Consider the following 23850-nt stretch of genomic DNA (forward strand, 5'->3'; position numbering starts at 1 on the left):
GGGTGCGTGGGTGTTTGTGTGTGGGGATGCGCGTGTGTTGGTGATCGTATCATTAAGGATAGAAAGGAAATATTGAAGAAGATTGGAACGTGTTATGAAAACTTATACTCATTGAGTGAAGCTATTGTTAATGAAAATTCTTTGTTCCTTAAGGATATTCCTCAATTAAGTAAAGAAAGTTGTAATATATTTGAAGGTAGAATAAGTATTCATGAATGTTTAAGTGTTTTAAAAGAAATGAAATATAATAAATCCCCGGTAACGATGGTTTTACGGTAGAGTTTTATTATACTTTTTGGAATTTATTAGGGGGACTTTTTGTAGATGTTTTAAATGAAACATATAAAAGGTGAACACTTGACAACCTCACAAAAGCAAGGTGTGATAACGTTATTGGAAAAAAAAAATTAGACCAATAACACTTAAAAATGTGGATTTCAAAATATTTTCAAAGGTTTTAGCAAAAAGATTAAAAGGTATACTAAATGAGATAATTCATAATGATCAAGTTGGTTATGTAAAAGATAGGAACATTGGAGATGGTGTAAGATTAATAGATGATATGTTATATCAATCTAATTTTAAAAATATTGGATATTTAATCACTGTTGATTTTGAAAAGGCCTTTGATTCTGTTTCACATGAATTTCTTTTTGAGATCCTTAAACTATTTGGATTTGGGCACTCATTCTGCTCGTGGGTCCGTGTTTTATACTCGGATATAGTACTAGTAGTGTTATGAATGGGGGGTTTTCCTCCGGTTATTTTAATATAAAGCGAGGGGTAAGACAGGGGGATCCCCTCTCCCCATATTTGTTTCTGCTCTGTATTGAAATACTTGCTCTGGCAATAAGGAAAGACAGAAAGGTTGAAGGAATTAAATTTCAGAACCATGAAATAAAGCAAATTTTGTATGCTGATGATATATCATTGTTTGTAAAAAATACACACTCTTTAGAACGTCTTCAATACCTTTTTGAAGAATTCGAGAAAATTAGTGGTTTAAAATAAACAAAGGAAAAACTAATATTTTTGGGATGGGTCGGGATAATGACAGACCTCAGACACAGTTGTTTGGGAATTTTGTTCAGCATATTAAAATTTTAGGTGTTTACTTTTCTCTTAATGTTGTAATAAAAGAGGCCATAAATTACAAAGAAATACTTAGTCAAATACTGTTGGGATGGTGGAAACAAAGGGATCTCACACTTATGGGGAAAATTCACTTGTTAAAAACATATGCATTGTCAAGGCTAAACTTTGTTTCGTCACTAATAGTGGTTCCTCAGTGGTTGTATGCTGAGGTTGAAAAGATCACATTTGAATTTTAATGGTCAGGAAAAGATCGGATAAAGAGAATTATAATTTACCAGGATTACTCACAAGGAGGTTTAAAAATGATGTATTTTAAGTTGTTTGTGAAGTCTCAACGTTTAATGTGGCTTAAACGATTACTTTACGGAGAACGGGATGCAGGATGGAAGTTGTATTTTGATTTTTGTTTTCGATCAGTTGGCGGGAGATTTCTGTTTCTATGTGACTTTGACACTTCAAAATTAAATATAAAAATACCCCAATTTTATTCAGAAATGATGAAGGCTTGGCAAGACTTATAGGGAAATACCGTTATTCTGAAGAGGAGGTAAACCCTATTATATTCAATAATCAACATATTTGTATAAAAGGTAAAACAATTTTTGACAATGATCTTTTCAATAAAGGAATATTTAGCGTTGATCAAATCTTTGATAATGGCCACTTGAAGCCTGTGACTTTTTTTCAAAATCTCGGTATTACCGCAAATCAACGTCTCCAAATAATAGATATTGTGCACATTATACCAGCAAGTTGGAAAAAGTGTAATAGTTCAATAAAGTTTAAAAAAATTGATTTCGTAGACTTTGGGATAAGTATGAATATTGGAAAACAGGAAACAGCTTTTGAAGTAATTAAATCAAAAACAATTTATAACTTGTTTATTACCAATCTACAAGAGCTATACAAATTAACACTCAAGGATGGTCACAGTGATTTTAATTTTACTGATGTAGAAATTTGTAAATTATTTGGATATATCAGGAGTACAACTCTTAAAAGAAAACAAAGGGAATTTCAGTTTATGTTTTTATATGGAGCAATATATACAAAAGAACATTTGATGAGATTTGGTTTCGTGGGAGATAATTATGGCTCTTTTTTTGTACAAAAACTGAATCGTACTTTCATTTACTCGTGAATTGCATAAAAGTTAAACCTCTGTGGCAATTTTGTATTGTTAATTTTTGTTTAGCTGAATTAAGAACTTGAATTGGAGGGAAATATTCTTAGGATTACCTGGAAATTCTTGTAGAAATAAATGTGTCAATTCTGTTATTCTTTTTATTAAATATGCAATTTTTAATTCCAGAGCTGAAGGCTGGGTACCTTCATTCATCAAAATACACAAATATATTACGGGTTGTATAGATGAAGAAAGTCGCCTGGCAACGAAGTCAGGCAAGTTAAGTTTACATTTACAGAAATGGGATGAACTGAAAGTGAAAAGAGATTTGAATGTGAACAGGTGGGATGCGTCTAGTGTGAATCCTGGTGTGGATGTTGATGATTTTCTTTTTTCTTTTTCTTTCTTTTTACTAGTTCTTTTCAATTTCAATTACTGATGTAGAAATTTGTAAATTATTTGGATATATCAGGAGTACAACTCTTATAAGAAAACAAAGGGAATTTCAGTTTATGTTTTTATATGGAGCAATATATACAAAAGAACATTTGATGAGATGCGTCAAGTGTGGTGCGAGTGTGAATCCTGGTGTGAATGTTGATGATTTTCTTTTTTCTTTTTTTTTTCTTTTTACTAGTTCTTTTCAATTTCCCCTTCTCTTGTATCAATATGATTTGCAGGTTCTTTTCTTTCTGTATCCTATTTCACCAAAATGTTAAACGTTCATAGGCAGATTTGTATATATTATGTTTGTTTACGTATGCATGGTATGTGCATGTGTGTATGGGTGTTAAGGTGGGTGTGTGTATGTGTGTATAATTATGTAAAGTTATGTTGCAGTTTGATGTAAAATGGGATGCAATGATAATACATGTAGGTTGATTTCTGTTTTCCTGCAAATCATTTGGTCATTTATTATTAATTATTATTAAAATACATAGAGGGTTGGGGGCTCAGTTAAGTAGGTTTTTTTTAGATAAAAAAGTATAATTTCAAGGAATTTCATTCCGTCCTTATTTGCTTCAGTTTTTGGTAAATATATATTTTTTTTGCATATCCTTGTTGATATAAAATGAAGATTTGTAATTTTTTTGTATTTATCTGGAGTTTATTTAATTAATTTGAATGAAATCCTTAATAAAAACATGTTGGAAAAAAGGTGTTGGGGTGTGTGTGGGTACGCGTATGTCGGTGTGCGAGAGTTGGTGTGCGAAGATGCGCGTGAGGGCGTGTAAGATAGGCAAAATTAATTTGAATGCCCAATTGAAAGTATCTCTTTTTTTTAGGTTTAGCAATTTTCTAAGTTTACAAGTTCCAAATTTTGCAATCTCACTTGATGGTTGAATCTACTTCAAACTTCTGACTTGTCTGTCGCTCTTCGTAATTCTCAATAATAATAATATAGAGTATTTCTAAAGCGCCAAATCCACATTGATTATGTGCTCACGGCGCAGGGGGGTTTTAATGGAACTTTTGATGAATTTCTGAAGTGAGCTCTCAAATTATTACCTTTATCATGATTATATCGCTAGTTATATCGCTGGATTGGAGTGATACTTCACTTCAGTTTTAATGGAAGAAAAAATCTTGAATTTCAAGTACAAAATCTATTTATAAGACTTAGGCAGCAGCTCGCTCCCATAAGATCATGTGTAGAACCGTACTATAAGACTTTATGATATCTTCAACTGTTGATCATGTCATAGCGTTCACAAAAGAAAACCTGGTGTGATAATTAAGATAGCATTTCATGAAACAAAATAATCAGTGCTTTTCACTAACATTTTTTTTCTCTGAGTAAATCACATGGAAGGATAACAAATAGTCAGTTTGTTTTCAGGAAATTCTCACTGTAGGGGCTCCTTTCATGAAATGACCTACCAGACGTTTTATCCCATTTTATCCGACAGTTGTCATAGTAACAGTGCTTCTTAACCAATCAACATCATGGAAGGTTTTCAGATCTGACAACTTGTCGGACACAAAATGTTGATGAAACCCTCCTCATGTCCGAAATATTGCTGGCAACCTAAAGACATATAACGGTGCTTTTTTGATAGATAACCATTTATGAAAACTCTTTTTAAAGGTCAAGTCCACCTCAAAAAAATGTTGATTTTAATTGATAGAGAAAAATCAGACAAGCATAATGCTGAAAATTTCATCAAAATCGGATGTAAAATAAGAAAGTTATGACATTTTAAAGTTTCGCTTATTTTTCACAAAATAGTTACATGCACAATTTAGTCACATGCAAATGAGAGAATCGATGATGTCACTCATTCACTATTTCTTTTGTTTTTTATTGTTTGAATGATACAATATTTGAATTTTTACAGATTTGACAATAAGGACCAACTTGACTGAACCATAAAATGTTAAACAATGGTAATTTCACATGTCCTGGGAGAAATAAAACTTTGTTCCACAGGACAATGCGGAGAAAATTAGAATATTTCGTATTTCATATAATGAAATACAAAAGAAATAGTGAGTGAGTGATGTCATCAGTTCCCTCATTTGCATACCAACCAGTATGTGCATATAACTGTTTTGTGAAATTAAGCGAAACTTCAAAATATCACAACTTTCTTATTTTACATCCGATCTTGATGAAATTTTCAGCATTATGCTAGTTGGATTTTTCTCTTTTTAATCAAATCAACTTTTTGTTGGGGTGGACTTGTCCTTTAAGTTTAAACATGTAATTCATATCTTTTTATTCTTGTCTAATTTGCTCTCAAGCACCTTACGCATCTAATTAATGTGCGCGGTATAAATTGTATGTATGTATTATTAATATTATAATTATTATCATTATCATTATCTTCAACACAATTATCATCACCATCATTATTATTATATAAATTGATATATCATCCACTTGCTTTAATGGACAAGTCCACCCCAACAAAAAAAATTGATTTGAAAAAAGAGGAAAATCCAACAAACACAACAATGAAAATTTCATCAAAAGCGGATGTAAAATAAGAAAGTTATGACATTTTAAAGTTTCGCTTAATTTCACAAAACAGTTATATGCACATCCTGGTCAGTATGCAAATTGGCAGACTGATGACGTCACCCACTCACTATTTCTTTTGTATTTTATTATATGAAATATAAAATAGTCTAATTTTCTCCTCCTCGTCAAATGAAACTAAGTTTTATTTCTCCCCGAACATGTAGAATTACCATTATTTAAATAGTTTATGGTTAAGTTAAGTTGGTCCTTATTGTCAAATCTGTAAAAATTGAAATATTGTATTATTCAAACAATAAAAAACAAAAGAAATAGTGAGTGATTGACATCATCGACTCTCTCATTTGCATATCGCTGAGTTGTGCATTGAACTGTTTTGTGAAAAATAAGCGAAACTTAAAAATGGCATAACTTTCTTATTTTACATCCGATTGCGCCATGAGCATCTTTTTATGATGGATACCGGCGCATTACAAATGTTCATATTATTATTATTATTTTACATCCGATTTCGATGAAATTTGCAGCGTTGTTTGTTTGATTTTTCTATATCGATTCAAATCAACAATTTTCTAACGTGGACTTGACCTTTAATCAGACTGGGAAGAACGGACATTGATGACGAAGTAGACTATAATTACCATAATCAATACGAAAAGTAATTCAATTTCAATTCAATATATTTTCCTGTACTGGTAAACAAACTTACAAGTGCAAGTACAAAGGCAAGGATACAACGCGCTGCTATTATTGCCATGAATTTAGCTGGGCTGCCATATAGGCGCTGAAGCATTCAAGGAATTGCTTCCTACCGGGTACCTATTCACTTTACCTGGGTTGAGTACAGCACAATGTGGGTAAACTTCTTGCTGAAGGAAAACACACCATGGCTGGGAATCGAACCCACGTCCCTCAGACTAAAAGACGAGAGTCTTTACCACTATACCACGACGCCCCCGTGTATCTTCAATCAAAGCTTCACATACCATATGACAACTGAAGACGGTTATCAAGAAGTAAAGTCTGATGAAAAAGAGGAAGATCTAGGAGTCCTTTTTTAGAAGTATCTATCCGTCAGCACCCATGCTGCTGATGTTGCAAGGGCTAATGCAAAACTTTGAATGATTAAGAGGTCTTTCACAGCATTAAATGAGAAAGGATGACTCAAGCTTTATAAAGCCATTGTAAATGAAGACCTACTCTGGAATATTGCAACTCAGCATGGGCTCCTGTATATACACGAGATGAAGATCTACTTGAAAAGGTACAACAGAGAGCAAACAGACTTTTGCCTCATCTCCGTCATCTAGACTATCCTGAAAGCTTTAAAACTACCTACTCTATCATATAGAAGACAAATAGCTGAACTGATCCAAATATACAAAATTTCAAAAGGACTTGATCAAATTGACCTAAACAACTTCTTTGAGAATGATGTTCATGGTAGAACCAGAGGTCACAGCATGAAATTAAGAAAAAACAGATGCAAATAAGGCAAATGCCTTTTCAATTAGGAGTAAAAATAACTGGAATGCTTTACCGAGGAAGCAGTTTCTGCATCTAGTGTCAATATGTTCAAATCAACTATTGAGAGGCACTGGAAAAACCATCCACTAAAGTTTTTACCCTACCGGAGACTATCCAACGTGACGACGGGCAAATAAGCTACAAGCTTTACGTCTCTACATCCAAGTAAATTAATTCAATGTATCTTCAATACCAAAAACTTAGTAGAATATACATGTACATTTAATTGCAGTGTACGTAAATGAGTCTAATGAGCAGGCTTTGGTGCCTAAGCCAGATGAGCCACTAATTTAAGATCCAGACGAAGGATGAGAACAGAAAAAACTGGAGTATACATGTACTTTTTGTTCTTTTCTGTATTTTTATAATTTGGGCTAGATAATGAGCTTGTTAGGTGAAACTACCAGAGGTGGTTTTCACAGATTCCACACTTATGAGCTATTGAAAATCCTTACATCTGATTGGCTAAGAGCAAATTAATCAGTAAAATTATAATATATATATATATATATATGTTTAGCTCGCTCGAGACATTTCTATGAATTCCCTCAAGATATTCGCTCACTAAGGTTGATTTCTATCGCCACTAATGCACCTAGCCTTATAATAAAGTCAAGATGAAAAATAGTATAGTAATGTATAGTATATTATTTATTTTCCGTATAAAAAAAAAAAAAAATGCAAAATGCAAAATGCAAAACGGATGGATAGCCCATTTTCAGTTTAGTCGACATGACTATACTGTTCTTCCATGGGGTCCATATACAATACAAAGTAAAAAGTAAACACATATGAAAGAAGCATAACATATACGGTAAATCAAACAAAATAACAAAAATGACATGATATATGTTGTTACTAATAAGAAAAGATCATAAAATTAAATAGTTTGGCAAGAATTTACATTAAATTTTTTTTTATGAATGAATTGAATGAATTAGGCTGCTATCACGTTATTGAAAAAGGTTTTCATAAGGAGCAAGGAATAGAAAATAAATAATATAAATATACAATGAATATAAATGAATATGTAATCATTGTAAACTGTCATAATAACACAGGATTCTGGTTCACGCATACAATTTTAAGAGGACAACAATAAGAGCGTAAAAATATTGAAAGGAATTCAGGATAAAAGTACCGATTGCATTGAGACAACATCGGAATAAATATATAAAAACATGTATATACACTGATTGGATTCATATGAGAAGTAAGAAATAAAAACCAAAAAGGAGAATGCACTTTGTGGAACTATTTAGTGGAATAAGCTTAAAGTCAGTTAGTAATTTAAAGTTTGTTAAAAGAAAAATTGGGAAATGGGGAAGAAAAGAAAAGAAAAAAAAATGGGGAGACGGGGAAGAAAAAAAAATACAATATTGACTTTATGACAAGGTAAGCAGGTCACCGAAGTGAGATGATAATTTAGTTTTGAAATTGTTAACAGAAGGAGACAACTTTAAGTCCAAATGTAGGACATTATATACCTTGGCACCTCTATATTTAAAGGATTTCTTAAGGAATTCTGTCCGTGGTTTAGGTAAAAGTAGTTTTTCGCCATAACGAAAAGAGTAATATTGAGGTGCGACCTTGAATTCATTACGTAAATCATTAACTTTCGGAAGGAAACGCTCCTAAGAACCCTCTTTCAATATAATTTACAGGAATAATGGGAAATAAAAGGCATTAGAGTAGGCCTACTAGTAAACCAAACATATATATTGAATATGAAAACATATATGCGAGAGATAAAATTTTGGCACTCGTAACACTGTTATCGATTTACAAATACAACGAGATACAATGTAAAACGACATATTGCAACAAATCGAAGGCAAAGAGGAGAAGTATTGTTTAGCATAGCTAAGAACTATCAAGAATTTATTCACTGATGGCAACAGATCAGTGGCGCAACATGTTAAGATCTCGATACCGGCACACAGCGGCACAGCGAAAAAAAGGGGAAATGTCGGAGATGGATATAGGCCTCCGCACACCTTACAACTGGTCCACAATCGGAATATTGAACAAATCGCAAGTTGCTTTTATTCCGAAAAGATGGAGAAAAAAAGTATGCTATTATTTCAGGTTAGATTAACTGTACGACTGCTAATATAACAAATTGAATGACTGCAAACCTTTTTTTTTTTAGTATTAAAAGGTCAGATGGGTTTCAAATCGTATATACGACTGCTATCATTACAACTAAATATTAAATTCGTTTTTGGCATTTGATTGTCACAGATATAAGCATGAACATTCGTACGATTATTCCGAACCTTACACAATAATATGTTCCATGTCCCAATGTTCGCAACATATTTTTTAAGTTTCATTCCAAAATCGGGTCGAAGATCAATCTTAAATTGCGCGGTGGCATTAAGTAAGGAATCAAAAAACGTGAAAAACGGGGAAATATTTGGTAAGATTGGAATGGTTTACGAACAGCAAAAAATGGGAAGATCCTGTCATTTTATTAACAAGGCAGCATGGCAGAATCCAACAAGGGCAAGTTAGCAGCGAAAGAATGGGCTTGTTTTCTTATCATTTTAGCGGCAGCGATTCAATTATAAATTTAATTTGACTCGAACACTTCAATCACTCTCCACTAGTTTTTCAAAGATGGAATGGAAAATATGTTAGGGAGGGCCCACTTGGAGAATACGTCGCAAGAGCTGAAGTGGATACCCTGGAAAAATATAATTTCATTGAATTTTCGTAGACGCCGACACTTTCATGAATTCAGTGTATTCGAAAAGTGTACCTTCGCTATTGAAAATGTAATTATTACACTTTAAAGACAAATGTTAAGATGTAGACTCATGTCTATTGATAATTTTTATGCAAAATAATTATTATAAAAATCAGCATCAACAAACTATTGCATAATAATCACAATACAACGTTGTCACATAATTAACCAATTCATCATCATCAACACAATTGAACCATTGCCATATCGTCACTACGTTCGTCATCAACATTATCCTCATCGCCGTCATCGTCAAAACCAGGGTAATAGTATAGTAAAGTCACTATTATCATAATCACCGTCGCTAACTTCAACGCTTCCACAATCATTAACATCATTTTCATAAACATCCTATTCACCACCATCATTATCATCAAAACCATCACTTTCATCATAATCACTGCATCATAACCATCATCACCACCACCATCATCATCATCCCCATCATCATCATACTATTTTTGTTTCCTATACGGTTCTTACTCTTATTCTAATAATTTCAATTATTGATTCATAAATGTAATACTCCGCGGCATATTCCCTAAAGCAATCACATTTTCAAAAGTGCGTGACATATAATCAAAGGAATGTCTGGATCTTATACTGAAATTTATCAAGTATCTTCAGTATGGACTTAACTTTTCATGATAGGACCACTCTAAAACCACCCTTGAGGTTCATACGTGTCTGATATTTAATGAGATTCGCAAAAGAAAACAAAAAGGTTCGGTGAAGTGGTACTCATTTCTGTAATATCTTATTATCTTCTTTGTTCATTTGTTATACATGTACTCTTGTAATGTCTTGCTTTCTTTTATCCATCTTCTTTCTTCTCTTCTTTTTCCATCATGGTTATTAAGAGAGGAAGAGTGGGTGGAGAGTTTGAAATGTCCTTTGAAACTTTTCATGAAACAATGATGGCATGATAGAAAATATCAACAACTGAACATCGAGCTATGAAGAGTGAAATAGAATTTTTTTAAAGGCTGCTGAAGTTTCAACAATGTTTTAATGTTTCGAAACCAACTGATGAAAATTGTAACAAAAACTCATATGCACCAATAAGCATTTTACATAATAAGAGAAAATGCTATGTTAATCGATGTTTTCATACACTATGCATCAGAATAAAACTTATTCCATTTACGACATTTGGCATTTGATGAGGCTTAGACTTGCATACTTCCCTATGTTACACATATCTTCAAACAATCATAACAATGACGCATGATTGTCTAAGTCAATGTAAATAGGAAAAAATATAAGCCTTCATCTACACCTAGAAATGTGCCATAAGAGTCTAATTAAGTGCTAAGAGATTCATTTTTTTCTATTTAGTTTCAATTATTTTGTGTCAAAAAGTATAATGTGCTTTTACTGCCTTATGCTTGATGACAACATGAATATAAAAGGAATATCAAATGTTAGCTAAAGAGTTGGAGTTCTGATTAAATTTGATAGAAAAGGGATGGAAGCAATCCTTGAGGGTTTATCATGCGCCAAAATGCTTATTCAGAACAATACAGTTTAATTAAAATAATTCAGGCTTGTTTGAAATTACATTCATATCAGTACCACATGCTCTTCCTTGTGTACAGTAGTTAACACAGGACACAACTTGTAGGACCACCCTACAAACTGGTAATTTTTCTAATCTTCGTTTTCTCATTATTCTGTAAATATACATTTTCCTGAAAAATCGTTTGGCAGATATCATTTTTTTAATATAATTCTGAATTTTTCATTCTGTGAACATTGAATTTTCTGTTGTTACCAGTTGTTGCAGGTTCATTGTATTTCATTGAACCCCTTACACACTTGTGAATTCTTCAATTTTCCATGAGCTTTAATAAGGAAATAACCAATCTCAAGAGACAATGGGTTAATAAAACCAGTATTGTTGGAGTAGCTTTCAGGAACTAGGAAACATGGGTTGTTACTTGGAGGAGGCCAAGGAACTCCAGAAGAATGACCACTTCATTTCATGTATTTCTGGAAAACGTCTTCAAAGTTTGAAGAGTCGTACAAATATATTTTTGAATTCTTTTGTACCCATCTCAATAAGATTGTACAATTCAAATCCTGAAGTTCAACACCAGTAACCTTTGATCTGTTTCAACAATTTATTTGATAAATAATGGACTAATGAGATATAATAGTAATAGTAGTAGTAGTAATAATAATAGTAATAATAATTATAACAATTATAGTTATAAGATTAATATATGTGTGGCGTCGCGCAAAAACCAGACTATTGGTGAGAGACAATGAATGCGCTAGGACGTCATTTAAATACGCGTGTCATCAAACTTTTGTCTGGCGCGCGTCGCGAGGAAAAACAAAAGAAACAACCCGCGGGAAATAAAAAAAAATGTCAGGCGCATTTTTATTTTTCAGAACTGTGGATATATCGGCTCGATATATTTGGTGGCGGGTTCGGATACATGTTGATTGAATTTAATTCCCTTGGCTGAAATCCATGAAGGTAAGTTAAATTATGTTGCAGATTGAGTTGTTTTGTTAAATTAATTGATAATTGCGATGCGAGGAACATGGGCATGGCAACTAAACACGTGAATGTGAATTTTGTGTTGCGTGTTTATGTGGATCGATCGAGAGAGAGCTTTTTTAGGAACGTCTTTAAACGTCAAATTACATGCGACTGCTGCAGCGATTTGCGGTATTTGTCCGGGACTTTGACGGCCTTTTTAAGATCTAACTTATGTATGCCCAGGCTATCAACTAGATCTAGATCTGCACCTACTTAGATAGGCCTTCGTTACATACTTGTAACCATTTAAGTTAAATCTATCACATGCAACAAGTTTGTAAAAAATGTATATAAAAAAAATCAAAATTGGACAAGGAGTAAAAGAGCTATGATAATTTAAAAATATGGATTTCGGTGAAACAGTTCTATGCATGTTTTTATGAATTTACTTGACAAACTGATGCAAAGATGTCTCACCTTGTTACATGAAATTATGTTTGTTCTATCCCCCCCCCCCCCCTCCAAGACTAGATATTAATTAATGCAAAAAGGTGACATATCATTCACACACGTATGACCAAATAAAATAAGTATGATTTCATGTTTTGTTATATTATAACAAAACATGAAATCATACTTCTTAAAGAAAAGTTAAAGTGGGGTGTCATCATCAGCCCATCTAACGAATATCTATTAAGACGTGCATATAACTGTTTTTATAATGCATGAAAAACCCTTTTAGATCTAGTTGTTTTCAGATTTTGATGAAATTTGCAGCTTTTGTTTACATTTGATGAAATTATTTTCAGCTCGGAGTACCCTTTTAAATCGGTTAATTATGGACATTTTTCAAATCCCCTCTCCTAACAAATTCTTATTTGTCGGACTTCTGATTTCAAAATATTTTTTTTCGGAGGGGGTGGGGTCTATTTGGTATGAGCTTCACCAAAGCTGTGCAAATGATATCGAAATTATAACTCGAAAACAGATTGTCACAATTTATAAGAAATTTATTCAAAAATAACAATATATTTTTGGGGCGGGTGTGGGGGGTATTTCTTATTTTTTCTACAATCTGGTCGAGCTACATTACATGAGGTTCGCCAACTTTCTACACAAAATCATTCAATATCTAAAAAAAAATGAAAAGACATATTTTTGAAAATAAAAAAAATTATAGTTTTAATTGTTTTTTTTTTTTTAGTTTTTTTTCTTAAGTAGTGTTTTTTTTTAAATAAACTTTAACTCTGAAAATTTGTTAACTAATTGGCCTTGTTTTCTTTCGTTGTGTTAAACATGTTAAGGGCACGGGATCTACAGAGCAACTGTATTAGTGCAGTGAGGACAAGACATCACCAACATACAGCTGACAGCAGCCCTTCAAGAAGTACTTTAAGACTCTGATATGGGATTCACCATTACCACAGCTTCAGGTAGCTTTCCATGCTTTATCCATATTCTATATGGAAATAGTGTGCCAGTTTTGACCCTTATCATGTCAGTTGTAACCATAGAGATATATACTAATAATACATCTCTATGGTTGTAACCGATTTTTCCACGAATTAATTGCCGTTTTATAAGATATTGTTTAAAAATTAATTTTACCACTATTAGTACATGAAATCTAGAATTATGGAAAATATAAAAAATATAAAATGATAAAAAAAATAAAAAATGAAAAAATAGAATTTGGATAAAGGCTCATGCAGAGAAAGCTTTTTGCAAGTGATATATCAAAATTAAACATTTAAATATGAACATCTCATGAATTTTTGAGGGATTTTTTTACCTAACAATAGTTAAATCTTATTATTTTTGGTAGAAAAATATGACATCAGGGAGTACTTCCACCTTTATTAGAAATACAAGTAACATTGACACAAAGCCAAAGAGTGAAAAGTTAATGTATTTTAAATATCATGTTGTTGATAAATGTCCATGAATCATGAAGAAATGAGAGTGTAATGTGACTGTTTTTATAACACATTAATATCGGTGAACTTTTCAATTGCATTCATCAAAAATGTAGATTTGAGTCATCGGAACGTGGCATTTTTAAGACTGGAACATGAAGAAAGCAAACAATGCAGAGGAAGAAAATTATCCCCTTTGGTGAACCCTGCTGACATAGTCTCTCAGATACTGGATTTTCCAAATAGAGGGAATATGATATATGGAAAGATCTTAGATGAGGACAAGGCACCTCGCGGCCTCCCCGGTAGGAGAGGAAATTGAACAATGAACTTTGAATGAACAAACTCTGAAGTTTTTCGATAAAAAAATTAAACTTAATTTGTAACGTTTGCTAACCCATTAGAAGGATGTCATTGTAGAAAATTGAAATATGGTAAGTTTGCTGCTGTAATAAGAAGTTTGTGATAATGTTAAACACACACACTAAGGAGAGATTATCGTGTTTTACATCCTTTTTAGTGCAAATTTGGACAGTGGAGAGCGATGCACATTCCTGAGTTTTGCTAATACTGCTGCATAGAAGAGAGTAAATGTATGTAGTCTCTTCCATATCAAGAATTAAACTCTGATATTATTTTTTTATTCAAGCATAAGATGTTTACAACGCATACCATTACACGTGTACAGAGTGTAGCAGAGAAAAGATGACTATGTATTTGTGAGTATTTGTTAGTTATAATACCTGTCGTATTAATATGTGGAGCCAAGTTTTTATGCACAGTTTTATTCTTCTTTTCAAACGAAGTGACCTAAAAAAAATCCTTCAGTGATCCAGATAATTTGGCAGCAATTTGTGAAATATATTTTCATGACTACCCCATCCCTAAAAAGAAACCAAATGTGGTCCATTTCATTAAATGTTGATATGATCCCTTGCTCGAATGAAAACTACCATGAAAACAGTGAACCTTCTGCTTCCTGATTCGCTAGTTCAATGAAAGTTGATATTTCATCAAGAGTTGCTGTCATATTAAATCTTTATGAAATGTAGCTCGCATCACCTTTTCACCATTGTGTATTGCCACCGAAAAAACTTGGTTTTGCAAAATTGAATTTAGTTTGTGGTTATTTTCCAGAGCTTAAGCATGATTTTTTTCAGATTTTACTTTGCGAGAAAGTGAAGTATGGACAAACAGCAAGGTGGTGTCTTTTTTTGGGGGGGGGGTGGTTAAGGGCAGGGACAAATCTAGGATGGAGGTGGGCAGGGGCTTTGGTCCCACTTTTTTTCCCCAGAACGCATATATAAACATGTAAAAAATTACCATTTGATTGTGATTTTTTTTTTGCATGGACAGCCCCTCCTATTTTCAAAAAATGTTCTGCGGCGCCTGTGGGGGTGGGCACCCCACAAAAAAATGATAAGCTGCGCCCCCCCCCCCAACAACAAAAAAATCAGATATATAACCCAACCTCATCTTCCCCTGGTCATTGGATCTGGGAACCTCCTCCCATTTTAAAACTACGCGCTATGACGAACTATATATAGTATGACAAATAGTCTCCATAAGGTTTTTTTTGCATGTAATGTGAGTGTGTGGGTGTGGGTTCTAGTGTGGGTGTGGTTGAATATGTAGAATAATTTGTTTTATTGTATTCGCCTAGCTGTGTATATATACAAATTATGTCTGCACTACAAAAGATCACCTCGCCTATGCCAGGTATGTTGGGCGTTACAAAAGAACCAACATTTCCATATCATGAAAAGATGAATAATAAGCCCGACTACCATGACGACCCATACAGCCAGACAGGGGGGGGGGTACCCCTGATTCAATTGGCCATATCTCTAATTTAAATATGAATTAGACTCTAATATTTTGTATACACATTGTACATGTGTCCATGTACCAGAAAACATAAAAAAAACAAAATCCTAAATTTCACCTATAATACCCATTTTCCCAGGATGGCCCACATATGATAATGATAATAATTTCATCATAGTCACAATACATTTTAGATATTTTAGTCATTTTACATGGACCATATACAGCATATATACATACATATTTTGTAAACGCTGGATCGAGGTGATGGGTGAATTTGACAGTGGAAGATATTGGCAATATAGCAGTTTCTGATGTGCAATATCAAAATAACTTTGAGGCAGGAACAGTGTTACTTATGAACTGACATTATGATTTTAATACTTTTTAGAACATTTAATCACGGTCTTTGATTTGCATGTAAATGTTGTGTTTTTTATGTAATACACCATGCAGTACACTATTTTCTTTCTGCAGATTTCTTACGCTGTTCTCTTTCTTTCTTATGATATTCTGTTCCATCTTACCTGTCACCCCTCTACCTATCTTTCCTCCCTTATCTCTTTGATCTTCTTTAGCTACATCTTTGCACATGCTTTTGCCTCCACTGTTTATGTATTTCTTTTTAACTTCAACTGGCATTTTTTGTCTGTTTTAAACTTTGTATTGATAAATGTATGTTTTGATGATGTTTTATGTCCAATTTGTCAAATCGATTTCTCGCTGTTTTAGGAAGAGATAATAAATAGTTATATTTTCTTATCTTATTAATCACTGTTATTCTTATTCAGGGATTGCAAATCTCATTTAATCACTACAATTTTAGTCTAATTTAGTCTAACTTAGTCTAATTCTCATTAAGTCTTATTTGCACTTTATCTACTTATCAGTTTTTACTTTATCAAATGAAAATTGGCATATTAACGGTTCATCCAAATTATTTACACAAGACAATGTTTAACTAAGTGGATATTAGGTGAAATGGGTCCAGCCTATTTTAGCAATAAGACCCAGAAGTTGGTAGGAAATACTGGGTATAGAAGTAGGATTAGACAATATGGGATGAGACCAAATGAAAAGTAGATGTGGGTGTAAACCAAAGCCCCGTCTTACAAAGAGCTACAATTGATCAAATCAATCGTAACTCTATGGAAATCCATCCATGCCATAATTTTTTCTACAGGAAATTTGCAAAATGTCCTTTGTAAACAAAGGAGAGCACACCAAATTGTCAAATAAATCAATGAATTTATGGATATACATTCATATCTAGAAAATCTTTTGAACAAACATGCATTTCTTATGTTGACTTTGCTGGCTTTCCATAGTTGCGATTGTTCGGATCAATCGCAACTTGTTGTAAGACGGGCCCCAAGTTATTAACCCTCTGTTTCCCCACAAGTCTCCTTATCGCATTAGCCAATACTCAGCCACATCAACATCCTTCCAGTAGCAGTCATCGCAGCAGCTCTGCTCAGCGGTCTGCCATATACAGCTAGCTAGCATGACCATAAAAATGTAGAAATCTACATTTTTACTTTAATTTTCAAAAACATCACCAAAGATGTGCACAAGATCCTTCAATTTCACATTACACTACTGTACATTACATTACATTTTAGAAAATGAAAAAAGCGCCCCCATGACAAGCTCGGTCCCTTTGAGCAGTGGTCACCAATACTGGTAAACGACAAGAACTTGCAACAGAAGTACACCCTTCACAACACATCCAGGTACTTGGAAGGAAATTCCTGCTATCAATAGTTGATATCGTTGAGTATGTGCTATATGCAACATAAAGGAAAATTCTAACTATCGATACAGACTCCCGATCCAGCAATATTACATAAAATGGACATTTTATCTAACATTAAATAGGAGGCAGAAAATAGATCTCTGAACCAGTGAAGTGTTTATTATACCCTCTTTACCTTGGTCAGGAAAGGAATTTGTAATCAATCGCAAAGTGGCAGTGTATCATGGAGATTGTTGTATAATTTTTTTATATTATTAATGTTAGCTTCCTGAGAAGCTCTCATGTCTATCAAGTACAACACTCATAGGCCTATCACATACATTATACAAACATAAATGGTGAAAAAGGGTCAACTAAAACAATGATATTGTAAAATTTGCTAATAAAAAATATAAAAGAAATAACTTCATATAAGTTGCTAATTACTGAAAGAAAACTACGGACTCTACGGTACAATAACTGAGAAAAAAGGACATGATAGAATTACAGAGTGAAGATATGATTTGAGTATAGTGCCTGAAATAATAATGGGGGGACCTTGATCGAGTGAGATATGGATTTTATTTAAAGAAATTGGCCATTTTGTCTCACGTCCAATTGGACTTTACACATTTGGCTTAATATTCTCTTGGTCTTACACCATTAGTCTACATGTATATGATTAGATGAACTGCCCATGACCCAATTTTCATTTGACAAAATAAAAAAAGGTAGACAAAGGAGAATTTGACCATATGATGGGCATCAGTCTAAATACCAATTTGTCTGAGTATTAGACCAAATGGCAATTGGGCCAAATGATAGAAGACCAAGTGGGTTTAGCCATGAAGGTGTTACACTTACATCTGCATAGGATTTTCATTTAATTTATGTTCTACAAATGGCAAAACTCTTTACCTAGAGAAAGCTCTAAATCCATATCACACAGCTTTAACTAATACTGTCAACTTGGAGCCAGCATCTGCTTTTTCTATTTATCTAATTAGGCTCTGAAGTCAAACTACCCCCAAAAGCAATAATAGCCCCAATGCCCAACTCCTCAAATATCCCATCCTCACCCTGATTTGGCATGCTCTGTTCACCTGTAGAGTCTAAATGAAGAAAATACTGCTTGAAAGCGCCAAACAGATTCTGTATAGTTTTTCATTATTTTATTTTTCTTGGTGATTTGTTGAAAGAGTTTGACATTTGGAGACTTTAACATGTTCTTACTACCCTTAACAACTAGAAATGAATGTTTAATAATTTTCACAAGAGGGAGCTGTTCCTCTCAAAAATACTGATGTATGTGACATGCTTACATTGGACACTGTCTAGTAATTTCATATCCTGAAATTTGTTAGAAATGATCATAGCTAGAATATAATAATAATAATAATCTGGTTTTTATTCTTTTAATAATGAGCTTAAGACATACATTGTACATATCAAAGCACTTGCAGATTTATTATTACTCTGGTCATCATATTCAATTAGTCATACCCTCACACAACGAATACACATCTTCCACTCCATTGGAGTATTCCATATTAAACATAATGAGATATGTCATATAAAAGGGATTGTGAGAGGACATACCTGACATATGTTCCCGGGTTTAGTGAAGTAACTTTCTTATGAAGACCATCAGCCATCATAATAGTGAAAACAGATTCTTCATCCTTGCCGCACTGAAAGTAAAAAGAATGGATTGTTATCAAATTTGATTAACTCATCCATATTCTAATTCTGTGGTTTCACTGTGATTTTGAAAGCTAAATCTCTTTAAACCTGAGTATGGTGGTGAGTTCAATTCCACTCCAATCGATATTTTGTACAGAAAGTAAGCAGGTTAAATGTGACATTTTAGGAATATTTTCTTTAGAATCTCACTCATTTTTTAAAATTACTTGTAGTTTGGCTTCCAATGAAAAGTGGTAATTTTAGCTACATAACAACACAATTTCTTTGTGCCATTGGTATATCAAGCAGTTTCCCTTTTTTTTTAATTCATATTCAACAGTATTTTCCATTGTTATCTATAGAGAGTGTTTTAGCAATGCATTGAAAATGCTTATTTGGTCTGAATCAATTGCCTGTTCAACACTAGAGCGTATTCCTAAAAGGACCAAAATCTGACAAATACCCGATAGGCTCCTGTACAAAATTTGCTTTTCAATATGAGACAGTATTCAAAAGCACAATGATACTTAATGACATCATTATGAACTACATTTAAGTCACATTTCTACCATGACCTTATGAAGTGAGGCCATATTGGTATCATGACTTGCTCAATCAAAATTTTTTTTTTTTGGAGGGAAGGGGTGGGATAGATAATAATAAATATATTGGATGGGTATACTTCAAGGAATACCAGAAATATTCCACTTGTTAGGGCCAATATTCCACTCATCTGTGATTCTTAGAATATTTGCTCTAGCTCTTTGAATATTTCTGGTATTCCATTCTGAGCCATCCAATATCATAAATATAAATTCCAGGCTTAACTTCATTATATTGCATCGGAATACGAAAACGGATGTGAATCTCATTTCATCACCTATTATAGGGAACCATATCAGGTGTGAACAAGTAGCAAAGAATAGGCCTAATTGGAATCTAAACATAGACCCAGTCATTACCTCCATGTCCACTCCTGCTGCAATGAACTGAACTGGACTAATGTGCTTTGTTTCTATGGTAACCCCATCATTGAAGAAGCCTCGGATTAGACCGCCTTCATACGCTTCCAGCTGACCCAAAGAAGGGATGACGCTCCTTTCAAGAAGGACACATGGCGTTCTGTTTAAAGCATCATCTCGCTCAAGTTTCTAATTTAAGAAATGAGCAAAATTATCAGTTATACAATTTTCATAGTTTTCAAAAATCAAAGGAAGTCATAATATAAATTTAGCATCATTCTCATAACAACATATAAAAATGAAATGATATTTCAGGGTGTTCCATAAAACTTTTGATAAGGTTAGAAATGACTTTATTAGAGACTGGACTATGGCAAGCCAAATGTGTGTTTGGGGGTATTTTTCAAATTGCTTTTAATACTTTAATAGAGTGAAACTATATCAAAATCTGCAAATATTTAGATTACACTATAATTATTTGAAATACAGTGATACTTGTGAAACGGGATAAGCAGAAACTTTGTGAAACAAAAAAAGGAAATTAATGCACACAATTTAAGCCTACATAAGTCTCCCCCCCTTTTAATAGAGGCCATAATCTTAAACATTTTCAAAATATTCCAAATCAGAAAACACCCATTTTGAATAGTGTGGAGAGTGGGAAGAGCGTAAAGGAAACAGTGCGTAGTCGTGGGATAAGCGCAATCTTATCTTTCCAGACAAACTAACAGAGGCACATGGATGTAATAAAGACTAAAGTTTTGTTTTTGCAAAGTATTTTTCACTAACTCCGGGTAAAGTGTTCATCCCCCTCCCCCCTATCCTGCCCGATCTTTAGCCTTGCAAAGTCATGGCAAGATTGGCAAAGTCTAATGGACCCCATAAAGAATCCTACTGCTTAAATATTGATCTATGAACTAATGTAGAAGCCAGACTGACTGACCTTCCAGCAGCAGATATCTCCTGATCCTGTATCCCCAGCCGTTCTCAGGTGGACTGACATACAGTGTATAAGCCTTCAAGATATCAAAAAGAAAAGAACTTAATTCTTCTAGACAGGCACGGATCAAGTCGGATTAGACAGATTAGACACAATATCTATGACAAGCCTACTATTGTGCTTTCAGATCAGATTTAATGGTAATGAGTAATAAAAAAATAGACTGAAAGTCTGCCCACCTTAAAGACAAAAAAAAGTCATTGGAGAGTTTGGGATAATTTTGCAAGCTATCCCATTATTTTCATATTTAGGAAAGATGTAGAGGAAAAATTATCCTCTGCAAAGGGTAGATCCTTAAATGCCATCACATTAAAAATGTTTATAACAGCTGCAATCAGGGTGTGGTCAATATGTCTTGTTTTTTGTGCAATTTGTTATGATAATATTTTTGTTTTACAGCAAACACTATGTTTCTTTTAGCTACAATATAAATAGCCTTTCACAGTCAATTTGAGACCATTTTCTCAATCATCCAAATTTACAACCATAACTAACTAACTTTAACAGAAAAATTTATCTTTAACAGGTTCTTCAAAATAGGAATCACTTTGTGCAGATATGTTGTCTATGCTTTAAAAGTGTTAAGGCCTCTTACAAGAGATCCATAATTGACATGGGCTGCGTAATTGAAGCTTGGTGATTGATTTAAGGTTGATTATTACAAGGGATTACACACATTAATCAATGCAACCATTTGCAGAAATCAGCTCCAAAATCAATCACTATTAAGCTTTATGTTACGGGGGCTGGTCATGGTGTCTTCAAATTACCTTGAAGCCCTTTGCACAAGATCTGCAATACTATAGGATGACTGTGGAGGATCAGGAATAGGATTGGATACGGAAATCATCAGCTCCTTGAGGGCGCCATCACCGGGACAAACTTTGAGGAGACGGAAGTAACATCCCCTCTCATCAGAAGATAGAATCACATCTCCGTTACCGGGATAAATCTCCATCCATGGGACAGGGTTCCAGAATAACCTGTTCGAAGAATAGAATGGTTGAAAAAACACAAGCAAAACTGCCTATTTGACCCTGTTTGAACCACATTATGTTCCTAAGGCAAATTTTATTTATTGAGGACTTCTTTTCACCACCCACTGCCTAAATCTCCTACAGTACATGTAGATGAGCTCTACCACTGGAGTGAATGGTGATTTTTTTTTTGTGGGGGGGCTCTTGTTTAAATTTCCAGGGCCCTTTTGAGCATTAGGAGGGTATAAAAGACCAGAGCCCCCATCTAATTTTTTCCCTGCTTGGATTATGTATATAATGCACACTTCAGGTATGAAAAAATTGCTCTCACTGATTATTTGACTATTAAAAGGTTAGCTTAACCCTAAAAGGGCTGGGGGCCATGATGGCCGCCCCCCTCTTCTCGACGCTTCGCGCGATATTTCCAAGACGCAAAAAGATAGCGCCGCAATTTTTTTTGTTTTATGACTTTTTTCTGTAAAGTCTCGCGCAACTTTTGAGACCAAATTTGTGACATACGGGTATAGCATTGCGATGTCACATGACTTTTTACGAGACGATGTCATGCCGAAAATTGCAAATTTTTATACTTTGTGTACAAAGTATATGGGAGATGAAATTCATAAAAGGGTGATTATTTTTCGTTCTAAATGGTCTGCTTAATTAATTTATGGTATAATTTAGTTGTTAAATGGTCTGTAATAATTTCCATTAAAAAAAACAATGAAAAACAAAAGATAAAAAACAAAGAAATACATAAATTCTAAAAACAAAGAAATACACAAGGAAAAAATTGGCTTTTGAAATTTTTCTTTGTGGAAACCTTTAAATCAGATTACAAAGAGGACATCTGCACGAAATGAAGAAAATTTGAAATGAAATTGGGTGTTCAATATGCAAATAATGTTTTTCATGAATAAATTTGCATATTTTTTTCATAATAAATAAAAAATAATTATTCTCAGACAAATGTAACAATATGATTTACCTCAATATTTGATGTATTTAATGTTAAGTAATCATTGATCTTGGGGATGTCCAAGGCAAATGTATTTTGTGTTGGTAACACATCAACACATCTGTTGCAAATGACCTTACTAGTAATATGACTCCAACATTTTAAAACTTCAAAAAATAAATGGAAATTCTTTGTTCAAAATTATTACTAACACACTATATAAAACGAAAAGTATCAAAATAGACCATTGAATAATTAACATAATAATTAATATATTGAGGAAAAATGCAAGGTCATCTCTCTTCAACAAAAAGACATAAAATACACTTACTACAAGAAAGACAAATGCTAAAGAGCACATAACCCAACATATGGTCAATAATAAGTGGAGAAATATCAATTCATCCCTTAATGTGTATCTGCAATTTACTAGTATATTACAGAACCTGACTATAAAGATACCCCCAAAAGGTGGAGCTATTTCACCAAAGAAATAAAGTCAATTACATCACTTTCTTCCAAGAATCTAAACATCTATATTTTATTAATTATCTTAATTTCATACTGGATAATTTTCAATTGATTCGTTTGTTAATGATATAATTTCAATTTAGTTAAATTTGTTTGATAGAATGTCAGTAATAAACATGATTTATGTGTGCCTTAAAAAAGACTTTGGTACAAAAAATAAATACAAGTTTAATTTTATTCATCCCAACAACAAAAGCATTGGTTTCTAGGAATTTGTTATCAAGTAGTGTACTGTCAGTTTTAGTCTTCTGTAAAGTACCTATAAAAATACAGTGATACAATTGATA

The 23850-nt window shown here is 33.3% G+C and overlaps 1 protein-coding gene across 1 annotated transcript; it reads right to left on the reverse strand.

Annotated features, from left to right (window-relative positions):
- Window positions 1–17627: 17627 nt before the first annotated feature.
- Window positions 17628–22078, reverse strand: LOC135153092 (uncharacterized protein C5orf34-like). Its single transcript, XM_064111514.1, has 4 exons — window positions 21868–22078; window positions 21041–21113; window positions 20098–20286; window positions 17628–19143 (listed from the first exon to the last, which is right to left on the reverse strand). The coding sequence occupies exons 1-4, from the start codon at window positions 22053–22055 to the stop codon at window positions 19003–19005; spliced, it is 591 nt and encodes a 196-aa protein (XP_063967584.1). The 5' UTR covers window positions 22056–22078; the 3' UTR covers window positions 17628–19002.
- Between the last annotated feature and the right edge of the window lie 1772 nt (window positions 22079–23850).

The sequence above is a fragment of the Lytechinus pictus genome, chromosome 16, assembly GCF_037042905.1.
Source record: "Lytechinus pictus isolate F3 Inbred chromosome 16, Lp3.0, whole genome shotgun sequence".
Lineage (NCBI taxonomy): Eukaryota > Metazoa > Echinodermata > Echinoidea > Temnopleuroida > Toxopneustidae > Lytechinus > Lytechinus pictus.